This window comes from Vigna radiata, chromosome 10, assembly GCF_000741045.1.
Source record: "Vigna radiata var. radiata cultivar VC1973A chromosome 10, Vradiata_ver6, whole genome shotgun sequence".
Lineage (NCBI taxonomy): Eukaryota > Viridiplantae > Streptophyta > Magnoliopsida > Fabales > Fabaceae > Vigna > Vigna radiata.
In genome coordinates this window covers 3,308,992-3,336,612 of record NC_028360.1, presented here as the reverse complement: position 1 = coordinate 3,336,612, position 27,621 = coordinate 3,308,992, and the positions used below count along the sequence as shown (strand labels likewise).

The window sequence follows — 27,621 nt, the reverse complement described above, 5'->3', positions numbered from 1 at the left end:
AATAATATGTATCAATTTTACATGGAATACTCAATAATATTACATTTTCCTTACTATGACCAACTTTTTTAGAAAAAAGTGTATATGATGACTTACTTTTGGTAGAAAAAATAAATTTAATTTATATTTCAAATAATAAAGAGACGGCTAAATGTAAATATATTTATATTCATTAAATATGAGAATATATTTCAAAAATAGGATAATTAAACCTACACATTTCCGTTGCTATCTTTAGGGACAACTAACAACTACTCTATTTTTCTCAAATAAGATCAAGATATGGAATTCAAACCTTATAAATGAAATATCGGATTTAAACCTTATGAATAAAACGTGGATGAAATGATAGACTTCATCAGTGGTGATCAATCAAATTCCAACAAAGATTAATTATGAAGTCAATATGTACTTTAGGCTCATAATGTGATTAACAAAGTCATACTAGGAATAAGTTTGTATCCAGTATGTATACAATATATCTATCTCTAAGGGTTATCCATACTTCAGAGCATATAATCAACCATAAAGGCTAAATGATTAATCTGATCACTCAATATGTACGACCCCATCAACTTCAACCTTAAAAAACAAAAACTAGTTCATAAATGAATAATAATCCCAAGAACTCTCTTCTGATGTTACGTTTCTTGAAACCACATGGTTACTAAAATGTAATATTAGAGATCAATGTGATACTAAATCAGAAGTCACTTTGTTATTTAACTATGACGTTTAGGAGTTAATTTGCAATTTTTAAGACATGTTCGGAGTAAATCAAGTTTTTCATTTCTTTCAATAACTAAATTAACAGTGTCTTAACCAAACTAATCATTTATAACAGTTTCAAATTCACCTATTTAAATTACACAAATAATATATAAAATGAAAGGAATCATCATAATCAGAAAATTCAACAAGAAAAACTAACTTTTCTTCAAATAGTTAAAAGGATTATCATATCAACTAAGGAGATTTAAATCCCTCAAAAATATAACTAAGATTTAAAATTCCACTCTTGTAAAACTGGTGGTAAAAGCCTCACGAAAAAGGTAGTTTCGCTGTTACAAATATTTTTTTTTTTTCAATGAATTGAATCCCCATATAAACCTTTGAATTCCAGGCTCATGGGCCCAATGGAAAGGCCGAAACAGAAACATGGCCATTGTAAAGATATTGACCCCAATATACAGTTGTGAGAATCCAACTTTGATCATCACTATTGTCACAGTGAAGCACCAGGAAATAGAATGGTATGGTGTAGTATCTGAACTCTATCAGTGGAGCTGGTACAAGAACAGCTGCAGTGGCCAAGAAGTATGCCAAAACCCATATTTTACTTCTAGTTTTTCCTGTTTGATAAAGGATAGTAGTTATAATCCCACAAGCAGTTCAATAAAACATGATTTCATAGTATGTCTGTGTACATTAACCCAACATATGGATGATGGAAAGCCATGAACATATATAAACTGGGACCAGAAGGTATTTAATTGTCCAGTGAGCCATTATAACTTTCCTACAAAGATAAAAAAAGGGTAATGCCGATTATCAGCAAGAAGGTATGGATGAGCTACACTGCAAAAGTTGAGACACAAGTGAACCAGAAAGTTGAAATTACACATATCATACAGAATGCAGTAGATTTTAGATAAAGGTTCTGTTTGGATAAATTTCTAATGACTCCTCATAAAAGAAAATAAATTATACTTTTATGGTATGTTAAAATTAATTTTTACATAATATATAATTCTTTTTTTCATTAAACTACTCTAGAAACTAATTTTAACTAATATGAAGTTGCATTACAAAGCATGGAATACTACAAAGACAGTTATGCATCCAAGTATAACATGAGAAGCACAATAGGGTGCTTTTTATCTTGACAAAGTTAAAAATATGTATATTCCAAAGCTGAAAGAAATATCTGCGTTCCCTGCTAACAGATAGGCATTAAAATCAGCACAATCCCAAAAGTGTCAATTTCTAGTCAGTATGAAACTATTCCATTCAATGGCAAACCTTCTATGGAAATTGTAATGCGTTCCTAACTAAGTCACAGTGACAATAGGAAGTGTGATTTGCAATCCTTGCCATTGCAGCGGAAGTGACTGCAATTGCAAACACTGTTAAAAATACTTTATGATGTGAACCACACCTAAAAACTAGTAAGTGTTAATGGAGAAAATCGTATAGGAGAGTAAAAACTGTAAAGTCTAAGTGGGTTGGGTTACATGTGGATGTTAAATCAGCTGATTAAAGAATTGGAAACCATGAAAAGCACACATGAACAAATAGCTTTGTACATCACCATAATCAGCAGAAACTTCACAATCACCAGTCTGTAAGTCTTGGACTTGGTCCATTACTTGGCTAATCACAACAGTGCATAAAATAGAAGCATATACATAAAATAACGAAAGTCTGATAACCTTATGCAGAACCGATGTATCATATAAGATAGCCCCGAAATCCTTCCAAGCCCTCTAAACACAAGTTTTATTTTAATTCTCAAGTATTTTTCAAACTAAAACCTTTATAGCATCTAGTCGTGTCATTGATAAGCATATTTAACTCTTCCTCTCAAATCATGTTAACCAGTTCATAAATTGATGTCACTCCCACAGAATAAAAATAGTTCATAAAAAGAACAAAAACCAGCACATAAATATGATCAGTTCAAACTGCATATTTAACTTACCACATTCCCCATCTCCCAAATGGGACTCCGATAGTTATTTGACAGCTCGGGCTCAGTTTCCCAGCTTGTTTCACTCTCCAGGCCCGCCGCAAAGGGAGTGGGAAACATGTAATGCAACATACAAAACATGCATTGATTCCCTTTGCTAGAAATTCAATCCCCTTTTGGTGATCAACTTTCAAAGGTCAGACACGACAGCACATCCCAGAGTTTCTTTTATCACACTGCATTCTCTGTCAATATCCTATCCAGTTTAGCTGCATTGCCATCTAAATTGACCACAACTTTTAAGAAAAGTTCCCACAAGTCACCATCAACTCCAGACGTCATGGCCAACAAAACTACCTTCTCGATTTCCTCTTTCTTTCCTCCTGAAACAGAAATCCCATCAACCAATATGGAGTATGTTGATTTGTTAGGCAAGCATCCACTCTCCACCATCTCCTCCAGCACTCTGATACCCTCCTTCACATTCCCAACCTTACAAAACCCTTTAATCAACACATTGTAAGTAAATGCATTTGGAGCTCTACCCTTTTCCACCATGTCATCCCACAGCCTCGCTGCCTCACAAAGCTCCCCTCTCTCACACATTCCCACAATCAGTGTGTTATAAGTCAACAAACTCACAACCTCCCCCTTCTCCAGTTCCTCCAACACTTCCCTTGCCTCCACCACCTTCCCCTCCTTGCAAAGCCAATGCACAATCGTACTCACCACCGCGCCACCAACCTGAATCCCTTTCCTCACCATCCCACTACACATCTCCCAAGCCCTCTCCACACTCCCCTCCTCACACAACAAATCAACAACTCTACAACACAACACTGAATTTGGCACAAACCCCTTCGCCATCATATCCTCAAGCAAGTTCAAAGCCTCCCCAGATTTCCTCCCCTTACAATAAGCCTCAATCATGACACCATAAGTAACCTCATTAGCTTGAACCCTATTCTCCTCCATCAAATCCATAACCCTAATCGCCTCCACAAACATTCCCATCCTACAAAATCCACTCATCAAAACAGTGTAAGTGGTTGCATCAGGCACCCACCCTCTATCCAAAATCTCCCCAAAAACCTTCGTAGCACTCTCCATATCACCCCTAAACACATACCCACCCAACACAGTTGTATAACTAACCACATTGGGAACCAAACCCATCAAACCCATCTCATCCAAAACCCTAACCGCAACATCAACTTCATTGCTCTTACACAGAGCCTTGAGCAAAATGTTGCAGCTAACAACGTCAGGCACAACCCCAAATTTTTCTGCAGAGCTTTTAAACACTGAATGCGCTAAACTGTACCGTTTGTTCTGAACCAGTGCGTTCAGGAGCGCGTTGAGGGATTTGACGGAGGTTCGGACGCGGAGGGGTTGGAGTTTGAGGAAGAGGCGGACGGCAGATAGAGGTTTTCCGGCGAGGCCGTACGCGCGGATGAGGATGACAAGTGAGGGTTCTGGCAGCGGATTGGGGAGGCGCGTGAGGAGGGACTCGAGGATGGAGAAGCGACGGGAGCGTGAGAGTTTAAGGAAAAGCGCGTGGAGGGGTTGCGGCGTGTGAGAGAGGGAGGGGTGGAGGGATTGGGCGTGGTAGAAGATTTGGAGAGAGAGGTCGGGGTCGTGCTGGCGGGAGATGAGGGAGGCGAGGTTGAGAGGAGTGAGGCGGCGAGGCCAAGGGTGGACTGGGGGCCGGATGGTGAAGGATGAGGGAGGGAGCGGCGAGGCAGGAACGCTGTTGGCGGCGATGGCGGCGGAGACGGCGGAGGAAAATGGGCGGCGCTGCCGCCGGGATATGCCGGACAGTGTGGACTGAAACATTAGTAAATGAAGGAATGCACTGCGGGGTTTCGTAAATAATCATATCGATTTTAAACTGCTTCCAATTTTTTTTTCTCTTTATATATAATTACGTTTTTACAATTTCTTATTTAAATTTCAATTTCTATACCATTTAAATATTATATATTATTTAATTTAATTTAATGATTTGAAAAGTTATCTTAGAACTAAATAAAAATTATAGTGTAAAATTTAATCAATAATAATATTTAAATTTTTAGTTAAAATTATTAAAAATAACAACTAATATTTTTACATGAATACAAATATATAAATAATTTTTGTTAAATATAACTAATATTTTTAGTTAAAGATATTTTTTTTTCTTAAAACTCATAATCTTAAGAGAAATAAAGAAAACAAGTAAATATATATATAGGTTTAATAGGTTCGGAGGTCCCTATATTTGGAGGTTTGTTTCAATTGGGTCCTCTAATTTTTGAAGTGATTAATTAAGTCCCTAATTTTGTCAATTTGAATCAATAAAAGTCTTTATGTTAAATGCAGTTAACGCCGTGAAGTTTTTGAACATATGGCACGCTGACTTTTCCAGGTGGCATCGTTTCAAGTGCATAGGTGGATTATAAAAGAGTGAAATCCCTAAATTAAAAGGGTGCATTTGAAGGTGAAATCCCTAAATTAAAAGGGATTTCACCCTTTTACAATCCACCTATGCACTTGAAACGGTGCCACCTGGAAGCGTCAGCGTGCCACATGTTCAAAAACTTCACGACGTTAGCTGTATTTAACGGAAAGACTTTTATTGATTCAAATTGACAAAATTAGGGACCTAATTGATCCCTTTCAAAATTGGAGGACCCAATTGAAACAAATCTCCAAATATAGGGACCTCCGAACCAATTAAACCTATATATATATATATATATATATAGGTTTAATTGCTTTTTTTTGTCTCTAGTTTGGTTGAAGTGTGTCAAATTCATCTCCCTTTTAAAAAAATGTCAATTTTGTCAACATATAAAAAAAATTCGTGTCAATCAAGTCATCTCCGTTAAATACAAACTAATGCGATTAACTGCATTATTTTCGCTTAGGCTAAACTTTCTCGCCTGAGTGAGATTTGTAGAAAACTAAAACACAAGTTTTGATGATATTTTCGCTTAAGCTAAACAATTTTCGTTTGAACTAGATATTTTCGCTTAAGCTAAAAGATTTTCGCTTGAGCTAAAAATGTTCTGCAACTAAAGTTGAGCCACTGAAACTCTTTCACGTGAGCGAAACTTACTTCGTCCGGGGCTAAAACTTGGGGTGCTCACTGGACATAGGTTTAGTGGCTTCATGGGAATAAGTTTAGTGGGAGTATTCCGATGAACATTGGGAATTTGGTTTCGCTAAGGGATTTCGATCTTAATGAGAATGAGTTTGTTGGGTTGATTCCGCGTGGTTTGAATGGGATAAAGTTGGAGCGATTGGATTTGAATAATAACCACTTCATGGGTCTGATCCCTGATTTTGCAGCGGATAAAGTGAGTTTTGAAAGCAATGATTTTTGCTTGTCGAAGCCTGGGGCTGTGTGTGCATTTGCTTGTGGAATCCGTGATGGAGGTAACAAATACACCATTCAATTATCAAAGACCATGCAATGAAGGTAACATTGGATTCTCTTGTTGGATAAAGTACCACTAAGGTTAAAGTTATTCAAAATAGTACATCTCATATGACTTTTCTTTATGAGAATACATCTTGGGTTTCTTCAGTTATGCATCCAGTATAGAGCCCATAAATGTTTTAACTGAATAAAAGAGAGTATATTGTGGCAAGTGGGATTGCATGGAAAAGAAGCGTAATCAATACACTTTACAACCTCTCGATCAAAGTACCAATCACCAATAGATTCAGCAATTGTCTGCTCCAAGGATAAAAACAGTGAAGGGTAGCAAAAGGAATATGACAAAAACTAAACTAGTATAATGTAAAGTAAACCAGACTAGGATGTAGTTTGCTGAAGTTTCTTTTTAATATATACAAGTGTGAGTTTAGAGGGAAATGGGAGGACACATATTTCAGTTTCAGATAAAATAACTACATAATGCTTATACAAATAAATAGAAAATGTGAAATTAAGCTTTTCTTATTTTACTACTTCACTTTATATTTCAAAACATTATATTACTTTGCCTATGGTCCTGTTACTGATTCCAGGCCTCGGCAAAAGAGGAAGAATTCCTTTGACTCAGACGACAATTAACTATTGTGAGTAATTTTGAAATGAAAAGTTTTTCAAGTGTTAAAGTTGACTGCGTGCGCAGTGAATTCGACTTAGTTAGTTATATGTTTTGAAATTTTGTTAATGCTTATGTGATATAACGGTTATATTTCAATTCTATGCTAAAGCATTAAATGCAAGTCAACTGAATTAAATGCGTAATCAATTTAGTTGGTTTGACTGCTGCTAATTGTTTTAACTGTTATAACTGTCTGATGACAGTCGACTACATTAGTGGCAAAGTTTACTACATGAGCGTCTGTTTTATAGAAAACTATAAATAGACGTGATTATGTAATTCAAAGAGAGGAATGAGACTTTGTATGTTCTAACATTTTCATTTGCTATTTCAGATTGTGATCTTTGTGAAAACACTCCAAGAACTCATCAAGAAGACGTAGGAGATCTTTCTTTGAAGAGTTTCTTTAGGAGAAAGAAGGTTGTACTTACTGGTTGATCAAATTCTGCACTATTGGTGTTCATCATATTGATCAAGACTTTATCAATCTATTAGAGATTGGACTACCTTGTTGGGATTACAGGAAGAGAACGTGCACTTCTGTACACTTTGAGGATTATTCAAAGTGGGTTGAAGATTGCAGAAGAAGGGATATCTTGCTACAGATCTTTGTGTTGCTGCCTATACTTTTAGTTAGAGGGTTAGAGAGATTGTCTATATTTTGACGTGGAGGTCTCTATAGAAATCTTGTGTAAAAACCTTGACTAATATAGTGCATTGACTTCTAGGTTATGGAAGGACATTGGATGTAGGCATTGAAGCCGAACCAGTATAAAAACTTTGTGTTTGCTTTCTCTTTCCCTACACTCTTTACTTTAAGTCGACTTTACAATTCGCACAGTCAACTTTATTTTTCCACTGCACTTAAACTTCTTATTCCTTGCGATTCAAGAAACTTTGTAAAGCTTTACACTTTGTGAAAAAGATTTTAAAAAGACTCTGATTTTTGAACCTCACCAATTCACTCCGCGCCCCCTCTTGGTGTTGAAACTAAGCCATTATGTTTCCAACAATTGGCACCAAAGTTGGTTTTCATAAGATATTTGAAAAACTAGTCGAATTCTGTTTTCTTTGAATCGACTATATTCTTGGATGATGACTTGTAGTTTTCAAACCTTTGGTGAATGTGCATCTAGAAATAGACCACCACTGCTTGTGGGTGAAAATTATCCTTTTTGGAAAATACGAATGCAAATTTTTCTTGAATCTGTGGACAGAGGAATTTGGGATGCAACTTTAAGTGGTCCTTTTGAGCCAACTAACATTGTTAATGGAAAAACTGTTTTAAAATAATTTTCTAAGTGGTCTCAAGAAGAAAATAGGAAAGCACAGTATGATGTCAAAGCTAGAAATATCATTTCCTCTACATTAACAGTTGATGAATTTTTTAGGATATCTTAATGCAAATCTGCCAAGGAAATGTGGGATGTCTTGGAAGTTACTCATGAGGGAACTGATGAAGTCAAGAGAGTAAGAAAGAATTCGTTGATTCAAGAGTATGAACTTTTCAGAATGAAGACTGGTGAAACAATTTATGAAGTCCAGAAAAGGTTCACTCACATAGTCAACCATCTCATGGCTCTTGGAAAAGTCTTTGACAAGGAAGAGATCGATATCAAAATTCTTAAAAGTCTAAACATAAGCTGGCAACCTAAAGTCACACTGAGTCCAAGGATCTAACAAGCATGAATATGGCTACCTTATTTGGGAAGCTAAGAGAACACGAGCTAGAACTTAGTAGATTGAAAGATGAAGAAGAAATTGAAGAGAAAAAGTCCATAGCATTGAAAGCCACAAGCAAGAAAGCCTCAAAGATTACATAATCAGAGGATGATTCAAATGTTGAAATGGACAACAATGAACTGATGTCCATGGTGGTAAGAGAGTTTAATCGACTTTTGAAAAATAATAGTCAACTTACTAACCATTCAGGTAACAACAAAGCCAAGAAAGCTTTCAGATCAAATGCTATTCACTGTTATGAATACGGGAAAGAAGGACACATCAAGTCGGATTGTCTAGACCTAAAGCCGAAGTAGAAAGCCAATAAAACATTTCCTCAGGACAAAAACAAAAAGCAAAAAGGAGCTTACATTGCTTGGGAAAACAGTGGTTTTGATTCATCAAGTGATGAAGATGTTGATCGTGAAGAGGAATCAAACATCTACTACATGGCTGGAACATCATTGGTTGATTATGAAAGTGACACAGAGTTTGAGGAAGAACCAATCGAGGTGAAATATGACCTACTGTTGGATGCTTTTCAAGAGATTCATGTTGAAGCAATGTGACTGTAGTATAAGGTTAATCGACTAAACTCTGAAAGAAAAGATTATGAATATAGGATTAATAATCTTGTCACTGATAATAAAAAATTACAAAAGGAATTAGATGATGCTTGCCAAAAATGTTAAAACTGAGACTATTATAGTAGAAAAGAAATGTGAAAAATGTCCTGCTCATGTGGAACAAATAGATTACTTGACTAGTACGCTAGCCAAATTCATACAGGGTACAAATAACTTGAATGTTGTATTAAAGTCTTCAGGTATAGCAATTTACAGACAAGGAATTAGTTATAAAGCTCAATCTAATAGAACCAATACAAAGAATTTACTGATTTAAGCAAACCTATTAAGCATGCTTGCTTTTATTGCAATAGTATTGGTCATACAGTTAGAAACTGTTATTATAGAAAAGTTGGAGTTCCTAAAGGATTATATGTGTGGATACCTAAGGAACATCTAGCTACAATTAACAATCAAGGACCCAATTTTAAATGGGTACCTGCATAAAAAACCTGAACTGTTTTGCAGGATTTAAAATAGATGTAGTGATGTGCAGTGAGAACTCAAGGATGAAAAAACAAGGCTATATCAACCTTCTTGAGTATCTACAACTGGTAACAAGTATTATCTTACTGCATCATGCATAAAAAGATTGATTGATTAGTATGTGATTGTGCGTATGATTGTTTGATTATATGTTTGAATGATTTATGTGAAAATAAATTTTTTACGAAAAATAGTCAACTTTGCTTTTAACGAAGTCGAATGTACAGAGCTGTCAAAACAGGTAACCCGGCTCGACCCTGCCCGACCCACCACGGGTTGGTCATTTAGTGAGCCAACCCAACCCGGCTCATTTAATAGCGAGCCAGAAAAATTTGAACCCGACCCGACCCACCACGGGTTGGTGGGTAAACGGGTTGGTTCACTAGCCCATTTAATTATATTTTTTAAAATAAAAAAAATACAAACTTTCTGTAATTTAAATTTAAACAATTTTCACTCCAAAAAAATTATGTTAAAGACAATTCAAAATAATAATAAAAAGTACAATATATCCAAATGTCATTCAAAAACAAACACAAAATACATACAAATAAGTTTCTTATATTCATCATTTTTTATTTTTGTTGTAACCCATGACCTTTGTTCTTGTTGTCTCCAAATTCACTAATAAAGATTTTCTTAATATCAGAATAATTCTGACAATCAATAAAAAAATACTAGTAAAAAAAAAGAAAACCAGTACTCAACAACATCAACAAAAAATTAACAGTTTAATCTGTAACATAATTTCCTAAATTCAAAGATATCAAAAAGAGCTCGTTCAAATAATGTATACTCAAATTGTTTAAATAAAATGAACAAAATCTGATACAAGCATGTCAGAACATGAAAAAATCATTCCATGTCTTCAAATCCCCCAGAACAAAAAACAAATTCTCAACTCCTATTTTTGTCATTATAGGGTTTTTGAAAAAAAAAAAAAGAGAAGTGAGAAAACAAAAATGTGGATAAAAGAGAAGAAAACAAGAAGGGTGTTTTACCTGCTCCGTGAAGAATTTCAGTGAAGTGAGGGTGAGAGCACCGTCAAATGAGAGCAAGTACCGTGAGAGTGATTTGTGAGAGCAGAGGTTATGTTTTTGGTATACACAGTGAATGAAGAAATTATTTTATTTTTTAGGGTTTCATAAATAAAATAATAAATTAAAAAAATAAAATTAGGTAGATGGGTTGGTGGGCCAACCTGGCTGACCACGGGTTCAACCCGCATGAGCCGGGTCTAAATGAGTCGGGTTGAAATCTGACCCGCATATAAGTGGGTTGTATTTTTCAAACCCAACCCGGCCTAAACCCGTGACGGACCGGGTTGGCTCGCGGGTTGTGACCCATTTTGACGGCTATATGTCTCTGTATGTCTATTTCTGCTTTTGAAAATTCTCTGTCATACAGTAGTCAACTTTGGTTTTATTAAAATCGACTTAATGTCTCTGTTTTTGGGCTTCCAAATTTGAAAATTTAAAATGGGCCTTTTTGAACAAAATCTTGTTTTGCGCCTTTATACATGAGTGCTTTGTATTTCTCTGGTTCATACACTATGTAAGTAAAACCCTTGTTCTGGTGAAGAAGTCTTTACACTATTGAAATTGGTTGCCTCTTCATCATGACCTGGAAAACGATCTGCATCTGTAATAAAGGGAGGCGAATCCGTTTGGATGGTTTAGCGATGATGAGCGAAGAACAAACTTTATATGCAAATGGGGCTTCAAAGAAGTAATACGGGATAAATGTATAAGCATTCTTTTCTTCCGCAAAGAAGGCTTCACATTTCAAGAATGGTTAGATAAGGTTGGGTTAACAAAGTTTGTTGAGCTTCAAGGTGACTGTTATCCAAACCTGGTAAAGGTTTTCTATTCTAATATGAGAAAAGAAGGGAACAATCTTAATTCGAGAGTGAAAGGTGTTGACATCATCATAGACTATTTCACCTAGAAATATGTAGCAGGTCTTCTACAAGAAGAACTAATGGCTCATCAAGGGATTCCTGGCTTTTACAAAAACGACCTATACAACAACTTCTTGAAGAATCCTGATTTGGTTGGAAGATTTGAATCTTTTGGTATCAAGAACCTGAGAATGGATGAATGTCTGTGTGCGTATGCGATCACTTGGATATTGCTCCCAAGGGATGATGATCAATCACTGCTAAATGGGGATGACATATACATGTTATATGCTTTACAATCTGCTACTCCAACTAACTGGGCATTTGTGATGTTTGATCACATGTTAAAGTTTGCAAAAAGCAAAGAGCTTTGTCTTCCATATGGAGTTTTCATAAGTAAAGGGCTAAGAATGCAGAAGGTGGACCTCACAAATGAGAAAATTATCAGCTGTAACAAGAAAAATGTGATGGAAAAGCTATTTTTGGACTCTATAGGATTCAGAAAATTAAAAGAAGACTGGATCAGAATTGACGATATTCTGAATACAGCAGAATTGAATCCTGTAAACATTGATTCATCCAAATACAAGTTTCATCCCCGAACCATATTTGAAGAATTTGTGGGTGAAAGATTCAACAGACTTGATGATAAAATGATAATGCTGCAAAAGTCATTCACTGAACTGCATAGAAAAATGAATTATGCTTTGAGGATAAATGCCTTTGGAAATACCTCTGTAGATGACTCAGACAATGGAAAGAACAATGCTGACAAAAAGATTGTAGAGTCTTCCAAAACTGAATAAAGTTTTGTGTCTACAGCAGTGTGTTTCGAGTCTTTGTGTTATTTGTGTTTTGTCGTTGTTCTTAGTTATCTTTTGGTAATGGCTTAGATTGCCATTTTGTTTGTCATCTAGTATAATCAATATGTAATATCTTTTGTTAATATCAATGAAATCAGTCGTTATGGTTTAATTTCATTTACTTTAAATTTCTTGATTGATTCTGTTCTAATCCATATTGAATCGACTATGTGATTGTTGAAGTTGATTACGCACATGTTTACTTTACATTGATTCTTTTGCATACTCACTTCTTTGCTATAAAATTTCTTGCATTACTGTGATTCTAAATTGCTTGATCTTCAAAAGATCCTGAAAGGTTTTGCAGGAAACATTGCTTCTGAACTTGCTACTAGAGTCACTACTCAATGAAAAAGAAATGAAATCGACTTGAACAATGGATCAATCGACTATCACTTACAGGGGTTACAAATTCCATTTATTGGAATTTATTTATTCTGTTGTTTGATCATTTTATATTGGTTATCTTCAATATATCTCTGTTTATATCTGATTGATATATCTGTGAGAAATATTGTGAGATTGTTGATGATTGTATCTTTGCTTGATTCAATTGTTTGTAATTCTGACTCTGATACAAACTGTTATATGCTCTAATACTTGTGAAAACTGCATTGTGCCTGTGTTTTGATTTTAAAACATGCATAATGACAGTGGGAGCATTACATGATTACATAGATTTTTCACATGCCTACACTTTAGGGGGAGATTTTCTTTCTCATTTGAATATCTATGATAGAGGGAGCATCATCGAATGTTTAATTTGTTTACATTGATGCATCTCTGGTATTTCATTTTATCAGCATAATCATTATCTTAAAGCATACCTTTTTTTGCTAATGCACAAAGGGGAAGAAAAGTTTGATTGACTATTTGCTTGACATTTGATTGCTTGATATTGTTGATACAGAGTAAATGTTCTGAAAGATTTTGAAATTAACTTTTGTTTGCTCTGACATATTGGAAAAATCATTTAATCATTTATTCTTACTGTTTGCTTATATAAGCTCTGATATAGTGTGATTACATGATTGATTCTATATGTTGTTTATGTACAAACATGGTTGCTTATTAATCATGGTTGTGCATCATCAAAAAAGGAGAAGATTGTTGAGATTGTTGATAAGGGAAGCACTAGTTTAGCTAAACCTTAATGTCACAATGTTCTGGTTTTTTATGATGACAACACATTATTAATAACACATGTATTGTTATGTGTTACATATTCCATTCTTTATTATGAATGATATCTTAAAGAACATGTTTGTGTTGATTATCATATATGTATGCATATTCACTGATTTTATACTTGATACATCATTTGTGATTGCATTACATATGCTTCTAAAAATAAAACTACATGCACTTTGTTGAACATATATTGTGTTGCAAAACTACAAGTTTTAAGTCGAGTTCATTATGAAGTAAGTCGAGCAAAACTTGTGACTTTACACAAATTTTCTAAAACAGTTCTTGAGTAATTTTGAAAAGAAAAGTTTTTCAAAATTGTTTTGAAGGGTTAAAGTCGACTGCATGCATAGTGAATTCAACTTAGTTAGTTATATGTTTTGAAATTTTGTTAATGCTTTTGTGTTATAATGGCTATATTTCAATTTTATGCTAAAGCATTAAATGCAAGTCAACTCAATTAAATGCGTAATCAATTTGGTTGTTATGACTGCTGCTAATTGTTTAACTGTTATAACTGTCTGATGACAGTCGACTACATTAGTGGCAAAGTCGACCACATGAGCGTCTATTTATACAATAAATAGATAATTCACAAAGAAATAATGAGACTTTAGTTGATCTAACAATTTCATTTGTTGTTTAAGATTGTGATCTTTATGAAAACGCTTCAAGAACTCATTAAGAAGACAGAGGAGATCTTTGTTTTAAGAGTTTCTTTAGGAGGAAGAAAGTTATGCTTACTGATCAAATTTTGCACCACTGATGTTCATCATATTGATAAAGACTTATCAATCCATTGGAGATTGGACTACCCTATTGGGATTACAGGAAGAGAACGTGGAGTTCTGTACACTTTGAGGATTGTTCAAAGTGGGTTAAAGATTGCAAAAGAGGGGATATCTTATTGCAGATCTTTGTGTTGCTGCCTATACTTTTAGTTAGAGGGTTAGAGAAATTGTTTATATTTTGACGTGGAGGTCTCTATAGAAATCTTGTGTAAAAACCTTAACTAACATAGTGCATTGGCTTCCTGGTTGTGGAAGGATACAGGATGTAGGCATTGAGGCCAAACCAGTATAAAAACTCTGTGTTTGCTTTCTCTTTCCCTACACTCTTTACTTGAAGTCGACTTTACATTTAGCACAATCAACTTTATTTTTCCACCGCACTTAAACTTCTTATTTCTTGCGATTCAAGAAACTTTGTAAAACTTTACACTTAGCAAAAATGATTTTAAAAATACTCTGACTTTTGAACCTCACCAATTCACCCCCCTCTTGGTGTTGAAACCAAGCCATCCTGTTTCCAATAATACCCATCAAAAGTAGTTTGTTTCCTTCAATGACCTTAAGAAGGGCTTATATGCTTTCAAAACAAGATCTTTAGTTGTATGTAATGATTCACATAAATAATGTGGCATTGCCTATAGCCTATAGAAGGAGTAGGAGGATGACCTTTCTTTGAGTTCAATAAGCAGTAAAAGTGCGTGAGACAAAGGAATGAGGTCACAGAATCAAAGCATCTTCACATTTGATGTCATTACCACTCTCGTATATATATATATATATATAGAGAGAGAGAGAGAGAGAGAGAGAGAGGGAGAGAGGGGATGAGCAGAAAGACTGAACACCCATACATCATCTTAATCCCATGCTTGACGAGATGTATATACTTCGGTGTGAGAAGGTGTTTTGGAAGTCCCACATCAACTAGAGATAAGGCTAATTTGTAGCATATAAGTGAGTGCAAACTCACCTTACTAGTCAATTTTGTAAGATTGAGTTAGGCTTAAAGTTCACTTCTTAATAGTTAGAATGCTTTTGTTGCTCTTAATATTGGTCTTCATGTATTATAAAATTTCAATTATAAATAAGAAATTATATAATTTACTTCCATTTGAATAATAAAACCATATTATACATATTAGTATGCATTTACATGTACTTTTAAAACAAAATAAAACAATCTTAATATATTTCAAATGAATAATTAAAATTTTAAATAAATCATTATTATTATTAACAATAATTTAAATTTGTTTATGATTTCTTTTTAATATATTATTGTTATTTAGTAGAGAGAAAGTATAAATAAGAAAGAGAATAGAGAGAGGAGGGGATCAAATATTTGTTTTGGGTTTAGACGGGACCTTTTGGCCTGTGGAGGAAGAGAGGCTTCCTTGGGAAACATTTACTTGTATTTTCTTCATTATATACATTACAGATACAATAATATACATACACATACTTTCATCTTTGGCTGTTTTGAGTATTCTTGTGAGAAGAGTGTGTTCTATTTGGTCTCTCGAACAAAGGAACCTAACAAATTTGGTCCGACCTGCCAGATCCAGATCGAAGGAGAGAAGAGATGGAAAACAGGGTGAGTGCATTAGAGGGAAGATTTGATTCCATGGAGGCAACGTTGGAGGAAATTCGAGCAGAGTTGAGGGGAATGGCTCGAAATGCGAATCGCGACCGTGGAAGACCGTGGGAGAAGAAGGAACCAGCGTCGGAGCTCCGAAAGAAATCACGATTTCGTCAGCACTGAAAGCGAACAGCGGAGACGTGCAACGTAGCCAGATGAAGCACGTTGAACTACCAACACTCGATGGAGCGGACCCCATGGGTTGGATCGCGAAGCTAGAGAAATTTTTCGATCTATAGAACATGACAGAGAGGGAGAAATTGAAGCTGATATATATTTGTATGGAGAAAGGCGCGAGCTACTATTGGATCCGCTTCTGGCGGAAGAAAACCAGACATCCGAATTGGAAGATGCTCACGGAAGCGCTAACGCGGAGGTTCGGCAAACTGAATCGAGGCTCCGTTTTTTAGAAGCTGGCAGCGGTGCAGCAGAAGGGGAGTGTCGACGAATACATCCAGGAGTTTGAAATTTTGGTGGCGCAAGCATCGAGTGTGAGTGAGGAGAAATTGCTGGGTTTTTTTTTTTTTTGCTGGGTTGCAGGAGGGGCTACGAAATTTAGTAAGGTCGCACAACTCACAAGATTTGTTAACGACGATAGCACAAGCATGGGATGTGGAACGAGCAGGAACTATTCCATGTGGAAGTAGCAGAATGGCAGGAAAAGGGGGTCTGAGGTGGGGAGATACTCATCGAGCTTAGGGATAGTCGTGAGGACGGAAAAGTATCGAGGATCGTCAGAGGGGTTTATTAACACCGACGAAGGGTAGGAGATGAAAAAGGATGGCATTTCCAATAACTTGAAGAAGTGGAGGAAGCAGGTAAAATTGCCTACTTTTGAGGGGATTGATCCAGAGGGATGGATTTCTAGAGCAAAGAAAGTTTTTGAGATCCAAAACGTGGCAGCAAGGGAAAAATTAAGATTAGCTTACACTAGCATGAGGGAGTCGCAATCTATTGGCTTAGAGTCTGGAAAAATAAAACCAAGAATCCTTCTTGGACAAAGTTGACAAAGGCATTGATAAGGAGGTTCAGAGAAAGAGATAGAGGTTTTGTTTTAGAGAAGTTAGCCCAAACTGCAGAAGTCAAAGAAGTTGTTGCTGAAAAAGTTGTTACTGCCCATGAAGTGGCAAAAGTTTCTATTTCCAGGGGAGATAGTGGGAGAGGTTGTGATGTGTATGTCACAACAGTGAAGAAGGGTGAAGACAAAGGAAAGAAAGCAAAATATAGTGGGAATAGGGTGACTATTATGGTTGGAAATAAAGTGAAAGATGCAACGGTTTTGAGTGGGAAAAAATATGGTTGTCTCAAACATATAAAACACAAGAAGACCAATGGCATTAATATTTCTTTGCAGGGCTGCAATTTAACATTCAAAGGAAACAATTAGCTCAACATGATGATGATGATGATGAAGAAATTGGATGGTTAGATCAACAAGTTCTTTCCTTTTTAGCTTCTAAGATGAACAAATCTTGGCAAGGAAAGGACTTAGCCAATGTTGCTACTATAAAAATACAGAAAAGGTTTTGGGGTTGGAAGAAGATAAAAGAATTCTTGATCATTCATCAAAAAATAATTAAAATCCAAGTCCATGTAAGTGGTCACCAGGTCAGTAGGCAGTATAGAACAATCATATGGTCCATGGGAATTCTGGAAAAAAAGCAATTCTTAAAGGAGTCAACAATTCTTTCAGATAGACCACCACCCAAACCTCTAGACTGGAATTGGAGGACAATAGTAGTAGGTTCCCTTCATATAAAAATAGGATGATGAAAAAGAGTAAGGAGATCCAGTTTCACAGTTCCAACCTTGAGGACAATGTTGTTTTGCAACATGGTGTAATGTTAGGAAGTTAATAGTGTATGAGGAGAGAAAATTAAAGGCGAGATAAGAGGATAGTTTGTTAGTAGAGAGAGAGAGTATAAATAAGAAAGAGAATAGAGAGAAGGGGATCAGATATTTGTTTTGGGTTTAGACTGGACCTTTTGGCCAGTGGAGGAAGGGAGGCTTCCTTGGGAAACATTTACTTGTATTTTCTTCATTATATACATTACAAATACAATAATATACATACAAATACTTTCATCTTTGGTTGTTTTGAGTATTATTGTGAGAAGAGTGTGTTTTGTTTGGTCCCCCGAACAAAGGAACCTAACAGACCTAGTCAATGTAAGACCTAACCGGTATCCCCACGTGATGAAGGAAGAGATCGAGCAGCAGGTTGCAGATATGCTCAGAACAAGGGTCATCTGACCCAGTCACAGTCCCTATTTGAGCCCAGTCATCTTAGTGAAGAAGAAGGATGGCAGTTGACGCTTTTGCATAGATTATCGGGCACTCAATCGTGCCACGATGCCAAATAAATTCCCTATACCCGTAATCGAGGAATTGTTGGACAAGTTGAGAGGGGCCTGTTACTTTTCCAAGGTCGACTTGAAGGTGGATTATCACCAGATTCACATGGGGAGAAAGACATCGAGAAGACTGTGTTTAGGATGCATCAGGGGCATTACGAGTTTATGGTGATGCCCTTTAGACTCACCAACGCGCCAACCATATTTCAAGGCACAATTAACCAATTTTTCCAACCACACCGAGAAAGAAGAGATGGTCTTCAGGCGGAGGAATACCCCGATTTCAACCTTGGGGACAAGATTGGTCTTCAAGCAGAGGGTATTAATAAGAATAAGAAGGAATGGTTAGTCTATAAGAGAAGGAAGAAGGGTAATTAGCTGTAATAGCCTAACTGCCTATGACAGTTAGAAAAGGGCAGGAGAGGGAGTTTAAATAAAGGCCTGTTAGTTGGGGAAAGGGGACTTTTGATGAATTGAGGTATTGACCTGTGAAGAGGGTTAAGCCTTTGTATCCTACTATACAGACATTCTTACTGTGAATACTATTCAGTTTTCTTTCTTTCTCGATGTCTTTTTGGTGAGGAAGAAAGTTCTTGATTAGGTTCCCAATTTAGGAACCTATCATGGTTTCAATATGTACAAACTCATCTAGCAGAGTTTCTCGCAAGGAATACAACAATGGAATTACAACGAAAATTTTGGTGTAGAAGTATTTGATGACTGTCTGCAGCAGTTCTAAAGCCAATTAGGTGACATCTTGCTGGAGGAAGGCTTTGAAGGATCATCCAAAACCTTCGCGAGTGATCGATACTGCAACTTTACACTCTCTGCATTGTCCAATGTCTTCACTACATACCTGTACATAATAAGTCTTTCTGTTAAGAACAGAAGCAAGTTTCACATACTTTCTCAAAAGTAACACATGATCAGGTATAAAGCACAAGCATGATTAGGGGAAGAAATTTTTGAACTAATAACAGAACTCACTTCCACTGTATTCTATTTGGTTAGCTTTATGAAACAACGAATAGATTAGCATCTTATATATCAAGAAAAACCAAGTTACCATAGCAAGCAGAGATTTGATGATTAACTGCTTGGAGAAAAAATATATATAATCACTAACCATCCATTCAGGCATTGCGTTGTTACAATCGCTTCACGCCCAACAAAGCGTTGTGGTATCCTTTTGTTTCCCTGATCCAATTTCTCTCTAATTATTTTCTTTAGAGAAAAAGGTAAATGCTAAATAAAATCAAACCTTTTCACACACTACCTTTATGACAACCCGGTCCATAACAGCATACGGAAACTGAACACCTCTATTCCTTGATGGTTCCATAACAGATGAGTCTCCAAATCCACCCTGTTCTACGTATAATATATTTAATATTAAAAGAAGAGGGCAATCTCATGGCAAAACACATTTAACTTAAAAGACCGCCAAGGTGCCAAAGAGTTTAATGATTTTCTTTTCATCTCCGTTTCTCACAATAACAAAGTATAACATGGTACAGCAATGGGAATAAACACCTGATCAAATCTCTCTCTTCTTCTTTTAGGTGACCGGTAGAATTGAGACTCCTCTTCTCGACGATATGCCTGCACAGCAGCTCGAAGTGCTGATCAAGGCAGCCAACATCCCAAGAAAGAAAATCAGAATTGCACAAAATGGACTTACTAAGTACAGTACTTCAGATATCTTTTACGTGGTGTTAAAGCATTTTCATTGTCAAAACCAGTTGATACTCAAAGGAATTGGTTGCATAGTTTTACTTAATTTCTTAAGTGCATAAATCTAGGCGACAGACTTTGTCAAAATTATGTTATAATTTGGAGCATAATGGATATATAGAGCACATTTAAGAAGAAAAATGGGGCATAATTTGAGTGGAAGTGATTGAATTTTGCTTACATAGGTTTGGAGATATTGATTCCTCGGTTGTGGGTTGAGAACAGGTGCAGCAAGCTTTCTGAGTGCATCACACAACAACTATATCAGCTAGTTTACAACATGGTAAATAATAATTTTGCAATAACATGATGTTATTTTGAGCAAACCAAAACAAAAAAAAAAAAAAAAAAAAAAAAAAAAAAAAAAAAAAAAAAAAACTTTTTAATAAGAAGCCTAAGTTGAAATACCTAGCTAATAGTCACTTACTAAAACAGGTCAAAGGTACTATTAACATGTGGGAGCCATGTGTATTATAACCAGCTATGGGTTGATCAGCAACCCAAAGATATACAAAGATATACAAAGATATACAGACAAGCCAAATTACCACATTAATTTTCATTTCTAGTCGATCTATATTAAATAGGGAATTCCCAATATTGTCTTCGGTATTAATTCTCAAGAAACATAAGTACACTTTAATTCAGACACGTAAGCAGGAAAAGGGGGAAAACTGCATTCAATGTCCATCTCCATACGTTTGACTTCTTTTTTAAATGAACTATATTCTTCACCTTGAAATTTTTGTCAACTTCATCAATAATTCTTCTCAAAACGCATTCCATAATTTTCCATTTGGACTGCCCATCCAAGTTCATCAAAGGATCATTGCATTCTTATGTCCTAAACTCACAGTTGACACTTAACCTTGTGTTTCTTTTAAAATCACTTTCAGAACCATACAAGACTAAGGAGTACAACATATGGTTTCCCCATGACTAAGGACATGTGGGCTGTTGCCCAATGTTCCCACCTTTGAATAAAATATCTTCAATTCTTTTTCTCAATTTAAAATTACATTGAAAATGTAGGGTCTGAACCAAAGATCAACACTGATCCTCAGATATTTTTCTCTTCACAACCAGAGGGGCCCCAACAAAAACAAAAGTATAACGTTTCACATGAATTCCCATCAGTATCATCTTGCGAGCAAAGCAGACATTTTCATTTCAATACTTTTCACACTAAGTCATTAGAAGAGCATAAGATTCCAAGACTCCACAGGGTATCAGTTTAACAACTAAAAGAAAAACTTATTATAATTTTAACAAATTTTGTACTGTTGTGAGTACAGAGAAATTAGATGTTCTTGGAACAGTAAAGTATGATCAGGATCATGCAAAAGAAAAGACCAACACTAGATAAGTTGAAAATGCAGAAGCAACTAAATGCATTATTTTGCAAAAAAGTCGATAGATGGTTTGAGGCTCCTGCCAACCTACTGTGTAGAGGCAAATATACAAGAAAAAGAAGTTGAAATTACCAGCTCCAAAGTTAATAAAATTTTTCAGATGACTTAGTCACAAAAAGGTCAGTCTGAAAGTTATGGCATTTGATGGATTAGAACCCACCATTCTAATAACATGCTGTATTCCACTTCCGCTAAATGAATGTCCACACGGTAATATCATCGCGTCATCCATAAGAGCTCCACTTTAATTCCGTGCCAAGTCAAAAAAGGTATTAGTTAGTTGTAAGCGTGCATAAACAAGACAAGCAATATATCAGTAGATCAAAGTTATTTTATTGTATGCTTGGAAAAAAGAAACACATGTAGAAACACCAAATTTGAGTGTGCTACTCTACAGTCTGCACCATTAGATTTTAGACTTTAATTAAAAGATAACTAAACAAACAAGGACTGTTTCAACAAATTGAACAATTTCTTTCACATGAGGGATCAATTAGTGTTAATTTCCCTGTTACACAAGTTTTCTGTCTGACAACCAAACAGGTAGAGAACAGCTTCTTTGACAGGAAACTAATGACTATCTACTCGTAAAGCTATAAAGAAGATAAACATAAAAACTTTGGTATTTCTCATTGATAGATAAGAAAGGCACATTTATATAGCCTAAAATTATGCCAAGACTAATTGACAGCTCTAAAAATGTCATCATCTCATTTTAGAGAATTAAAATTTAAACTAAATATTATATATAATATTCTAATGTTTTAACTATATCCTATAAAATCCTTCAACCGCTTAATTTTCTTTGGGCTCCATTCTTCTAAAGGAAAGCAAGAGTATGTTTACAAAGAGAGTAGTATATGTATGGTTTGACAAGCTCATTAAAATGGGTTAGTTAAAGAACAAAACAAGGCATTTCAGCGCCAATTAGGTTTAGCAAAATGCCATGGGCTAGTCGGAGAATATCAGCAATAAAAATAAATAGAAAGTAAGGAAAGGTAACGTTATCCTGCATAAATCTACGTAATCTCAAACGTTGTTCAACAATCACAACATAAAAGAAAGAACCCATCACCAACTAAAAACAACATTTTTTTTTCAATCCTCGGGCTTTAAAATGAGTTTAAGACTTACGTAACAGGATCTGAAAGAATATTCCTGAGTGATTCCCCTGACTCGGTAGAATACATTGCATCCTTTCTCCCACTAAACCCACAACCACCATCATCCACCATAACTTTGTGGCCAGAAACCCCATCAGCACCTTGAAGGTAGTGCGAATAGTACTCCTCACAGTCAGTTTCAGCAACGGTGACAGAATTCTGAGACTTACCTAACCCCTCTTGCCGATGATCTTCATCACCACCACCATTCACATTGCTAAGCACCAACTGCCCAATATCTCCACCATCCTTCCCCAACAGGTCTCTCCCAGAAACTACATCCAGAAACAACAAAATGTACATAAAAATCCAAAAAACAGTCACATTTTGAAGATAATTGATTAAAAGAAAAAATTTCTTCATTCATAGTTTCATACCAAAAGCGTGAGCTTTCCCGTTTGCAACAGAAGGCAAATTACCACCGCCACCGTTGTTATTAGCGATAATTTCCCTTTTGCTTCCACCACCGACGAGTCCTTCAACTTCNGTATCNCCTTCGTCGTCGTCNTCATCNTCGTCATCTTCGTCNTCCTCGTCGGANTCGTCGTCCTCGCTGGGAGTGGCGGCGGTGCCGTTGACGGTCCAATTGCGGGGCTCTTGGCGGGAGGAGCACTCGGCGTAGCGGCGGAAGTCGGGGTTCTGAGCGGCGAAGAAGCGGTCGCGGTCAATGAACATCTTCTCGTCGATGAAGGCGCCGAGTTCACGGGTTTTAGGACCCGGGTCTCCGACCCGACGCTGCGGCGTGGGGCAATTGAAGCGGAGAGGGTCGTCTTGGAAGACAAGAGGGGAGCTGAGACCGTTCTCGATCCTCTGGTCGGGGACGAGGGTGATGTCTTCGGAGGACATGGGAGGAAGAGAGAAAACTAGGGTTTGGACACGGTGGTTGCTGGAACGACGTCGTTGTGATTTGGTGTTTCGGTGTGGTGGATGGAGAAGGAAGGGATTGGAGTGTTCACACTCGCTAGGACATGAGTTGTACGACGAGTCGTTTTAGGCTGCGACGTTTTATGAAGATTTCGCCGGGGGAGCAACGTCGTTTGGGTAGTGAGCTATTATTCTTTTGAAATGACACATCAGTCGTTACGGTAATGTTTTTGGGCAGCGATACGTTAACAACCATTTTTTGGCAACAGGTTTGACAATGTCACGTGGCGCGTTGTCATTGGTTGACATTGATTTTAAATTTTTTTACTGAGAAAATGTGTGTTGGTTGAAATCTCTAAAATGCTCTGTTTCTTTTTTCCCCAAATCTTCTTTCTAGAAGAGGCGATGGTCAGGGTTGAGCATTTTGAAATTGTGAAACTTTTTTCTCCTTCGCATTGGTGTTTCTCCGTCCCAAAAGTCTATCTCTCGTCGTCGCACTCGCACAGCCCTTTATCGTTTTGTTCCCCCACTTGTCGTTTGGTGTCGTTGTCCTTCGCATTCTGTTATCGGTGTTACATTTTCAGGTTTTTTGATTTTGATTTCATTTGGTGTGTTTGATTTTGATTTCATTTTGCGTTGTTGGTTTGTTTGCGAAGGTCGTGGTGTGTTTTAACTGTTGTCGGTGGAAGGGCTTCGACCCCTGAGAAGTTGGTTTGTGCATCTTTCTTGGTTACTTTGAGGAATGGCTTCGACCCCTGACACTGCTTTTTCTAACAAGGTATGTACTTCATTGTTAGTTATATTGAAGCTTTGTGTTGTGTCCTGATGGGTTGTGGTTTTTGGGGCTTCTTTGTTTTCATGGAACTTATTACAGGAAAAAAAATTGTATTTTTCATATTGTATAAGTTAGTACATTAACGTTTTTTTGGGCTTCTCTGTTTTGGGGCTTCTCTGTTATACTGGATCTTAGTTCAGTGATGATTTTTATGATGTGTTTTAGTACAGTGACACATTGTATAAGTTATTCATATTTGTCATATATCTTATATAGAAATAGATTTCAATATGTTGTGGTTTATATTTCTATACAAATATATTTTCATGTTTTTTTAAGTATGAAAGAATTCAACATATATATTTATTTGATGTGTGATTATGCGTGGACAATTATAATGTTGAATAGGGAAACGAAATGTGTATAGAATTTAATGATTTTTGTTTAACTTTTGATGGCCAAACTGCGTATGGGATCGTGTATTTTACTTNCAGGCTTTGCAAGAGATGTAAGTCTTGCCTTTTAAGCTAGGGCTACTAAATTACCATACACGCTAATTGATGTTTTATGCTATAAGGACTTGAATGTGCAGTTTTTTATGGGGTGCTTTGCTTTGATTATATAATTGGTTGCTTTATTTGGTTACGTCCTTGAATATCTTATTTATGCATGATTTGATTTTCTGATGCAGTTGTTTGTTCGACATTCAATGAAAANAAAGTTGATTNGTGGTTTGAATGGAATTTTNACTGAGGAGCAGAAGGGTATTATTTCACAAAGTCCATTTAAATGGTTTTTAGAACTAAAGGATGACATTAAGCTTGGTAGGAATATACTGAGCGATTTATTAGAAAGGTGGGATGATGAGAGGGGTGGTTTTTGTTTTGGAGGAAAATTTGTGGAATTAAAGGAAATANATGTTACTTTAAGTTTAGGGTTGGGTTTAGATGGTCAGCAGATTAACTTGAAAGAGAAAAGACTTGGAAAAAGTGATTGTCGGAAGCACTTTGCAAAAGCAAACGAAAAATATGATTTGCAAGTTATATATGACTTTATATTGAAGAAACACAAGAAGTTGGCTTCATTAGATGTTTGTAGGCTATACATTTTGGTAGGAATTTCTGAGATATTGTTATCCAATCGTACTAAAACAATATTCCCAATTTTGTTTGAAATAGTTGATAAAATAAATGATTTGGGTAGGTTTTGTTGGGGTCGTGTAGTTTACCAATATCTACTTCGTAGTTTTAGCAAAACTTGTACAGCTTGGAATGAAGGAAAAGGTGCAAGGACTGTGTATGTCGAAGGTTGTGTGTACGTGTTGCAGGTAAATCTTTTATTTTGATTGTTTGATTCCTTGAAATGTTTGAGTTGAAAAATGTACAATGTTTTATTGAGCGTTTTGTTTATTGTAATTATGGTGTATTCTAATGTATTTCAGGTTTGGTTTTGTGATCGTTTTGTTCCTTCTAATAATTTAGTACATAAAAATCCAAGAATTCTGCATTGGATTGATGTCAATGTAGGTGACAATTTCATAAAATCTGCTATGGAGACGGGTGTGGTATGTATTAAGTGGTTTTATTAACATATTTGATTTAATAATTTAATTTATACAATGATGGTTTTGATGAATTTGCAGACGCTTGATGACTATGGTCCATCAATGAGAGAAATGAGGCAGCCATTTGTGAAAGCATCATTTAATGTAGGTGGAGAGGAAGTAAGGAAGAAAGCACATTCAAAGTCAGCAACCAATGAAAAACAGAAGAAAGATGTTGATGATGGTTTAGATGCTGCTGTAGAGGAACAAGAAGCTGAAATTAAAGCACTTGAAGAAGAATTGGCTGCATTGAAGACTGAGTTGGTTGAGGAGAAAGAAGAATATTATGGTGGTTACAGTACCCCATGTAACCAAAATGAGAATATTAACAACTATGGACGTGAGGGAGATGATTGCAACAATGAAACTGTTATGAAGCATTATATGCGTCGAAAGCGGTTCAAAAGTGATGTTTGTAAAACTCCGTACACCGGATACAGTCCCAAACTTTAATTATGGATTGTTTGATTAGTGCATCATATTGTATTACTTTAATTATGGATATTTGTATTTGAAACAGAGATTTGGTTTGTTAATAAAGAAAGTGGTTGTTAGAAAATGCTTATGTTATTGTAATATTCATTCCATTTGTTGATTGGTAGTGTTGCTTAATTTTCATCCTTAGTTGAAGTTAACAAATGTCCAGTTATGACCACTTTTGTTACCCCTATTTGTGGGGAAGACCCATTGAGGGTGAAGCTGTTTTTTAGAACTGTAAAAATTGTATTTTGTACCAAAACTTCAATACTGCTACCCAGTACTGGCTGAAGAACTCCCCAGAGTTTTCAGGCGTGTGTTTTCTGTGTGTTTTGAACTGCTTTACCAAGTTTGGCAGGGTTGAAAGTGTGCAGAACAAGTAGTTTCAAGTTTTGTGAGTGCTCTGTTGATGCTAACAGCTTAGAAATTAAAAAAATGAGATTTTGTACCAAAAGTCCATCACTGCTACCTAGTCTTGGCTGAACAACTCCCCAGTGTGTGTAGGAGTGTGTTTTTAGTGCTTTTTGTAGTGCCTAACCAAATTGGGCATTGTTTAGGTGTGAATAACAAGTTTTTACAAGTTAGGTTAGTGGTGTATTGATGCTAATAGGTTAGAATTTCAAAAATGGGATTTTGTACCAAAACTCCATCACTGCTACCCAGTACTGGCTGAACAACTCCCAGTGTGTACATGAGTGTGTTTTGTGCTCTTTTTGAACTGCTTAACCAAATTTGGCATGGTTGAATTTGTGCAGAACAAGTAGTTTCAAGTTAGGTGAGTGCTATTTTTATGGTAATAGCTTACAAATGCAAAAATTGGGTTTTGTACCAAAAGTCCATCACTGCTACCCAGTTTTGCCTAAACAACTCCCCAGTGTGTGCAGGAGTGTCTTTTGAGTGNCTACCCAGTTTTGCCTGAACAACTCCCCAGTGTGTGCAGGAGTGTCTTTTGAGTGCTTTTTGAAGTGCTTAACGAAATTGGGCATTGTTGTAGGTATATATATTCTTCGAATTCAGGGACAAAAATACAAAACAGTTTGAACAATACTTATTAAATAACACATAAGCTGCATACGTAATACATAATTTACAATTTGCCACTATTCTAATGAAAGTCTAATGTTTTCAAAGTAAATTACAATGTCAACCAAAACAAGTGTTTATTCCTAGTGCTATATCTATCCAAGCTGGTGAAGCGTTTGAATTCTTCTGACGTTGTCCTCATCCATTATCCA

The 27,621-nt window shown here is 36.1% G+C and overlaps 3 protein-coding genes across 9 annotated transcripts; 1 reads left to right on the top strand and 2 right to left on the bottom strand.

Annotated features, from left to right (window-relative positions):
• Positions 1–942: 942 nt before the first annotated feature.
• Positions 943–4,582, bottom strand: LOC106774509 (pentatricopeptide repeat-containing protein At5g16420, mitochondrial). Of its 5 annotated transcripts, none has more exons than XM_022786738.1 (3): positions 2,702–4,582; positions 1,428–1,578; positions 943–1,352 (listed from the first exon to the last, which is right to left on the bottom strand). In XM_022786738.1, the coding sequence occupies exon 1, from the start codon at positions 4,523–4,525 to the stop codon at positions 2,921–2,923; it is 1,605 nt and encodes a 534-aa protein (XP_022642459.1). In that variant the 5' UTR covers positions 4,526–4,582; the 3' UTR covers positions 943–1,352; positions 1,428–1,578; positions 2,702–2,920. The 5 variants fall into 5 exon arrangements, with proteins under 5 accessions (XP_022642459.1, XP_022642460.1, XP_022642458.1 ...); XM_022786739.1 differs by having other exon boundaries at positions 1,428–1,519; XM_022786737.1 differs by having other exon boundaries at positions 943–1,578.
• Positions 4,583–18,839: 14,257 nt separating this feature from the next.
• On the bottom strand, positions 18,840–24,106 carry LOC106774624 (U-box domain-containing protein 62-like). Of its 3 annotated transcripts, none has more exons than XM_014661668.2 (8): positions 23,045–23,705; positions 22,639–22,942; positions 21,665–21,746; positions 20,274–20,331; positions 19,892–19,980; positions 19,635–19,724; positions 19,485–19,555; positions 18,840–19,214 (listed from the first exon to the last, which is right to left on the bottom strand). In XM_014661668.2, exons 1-8 carry the CDS (start codon positions 23,511–23,513, stop codon positions 19,094–19,096), a joined length of 1,284 nt encoding a protein of 427 aa, XP_014517154.1. In that variant the 5' UTR covers positions 23,514–23,705; the 3' UTR covers positions 18,840–19,093. The 3 variants fall into 3 exon arrangements, 2 of the variants coding, with proteins under 2 accessions (XP_014517154.1, XP_022642472.1); XR_002669849.1 differs by having other exon boundaries at positions 19,147–19,214; positions 19,635–19,729; positions 23,045–23,707; XM_022786751.1 differs by lacking the exon at positions 21,665–21,746 and having other exon boundaries at positions 19,892–19,960; positions 23,045–24,106.
• Positions 24,107–24,760: 654 nt separating this feature from the next.
• On the top strand, positions 24,761–26,438 carry LOC106774686. Its single transcript, XM_022787231.1, has 4 exons — positions 24,761–24,814; positions 24,998–25,633; positions 25,748–25,870; positions 25,949–26,438. The coding sequence occupies exons 1-4, from the start codon at positions 24,761–24,763 to the stop codon at positions 26,360–26,362; spliced, it is 1,227 nt and encodes a 408-aa protein (XP_022642952.1). The 3' UTR covers positions 26,363–26,438.
• The last annotated feature ends 1,183 nt before the right edge of the window (positions 26,439–27,621 follow it).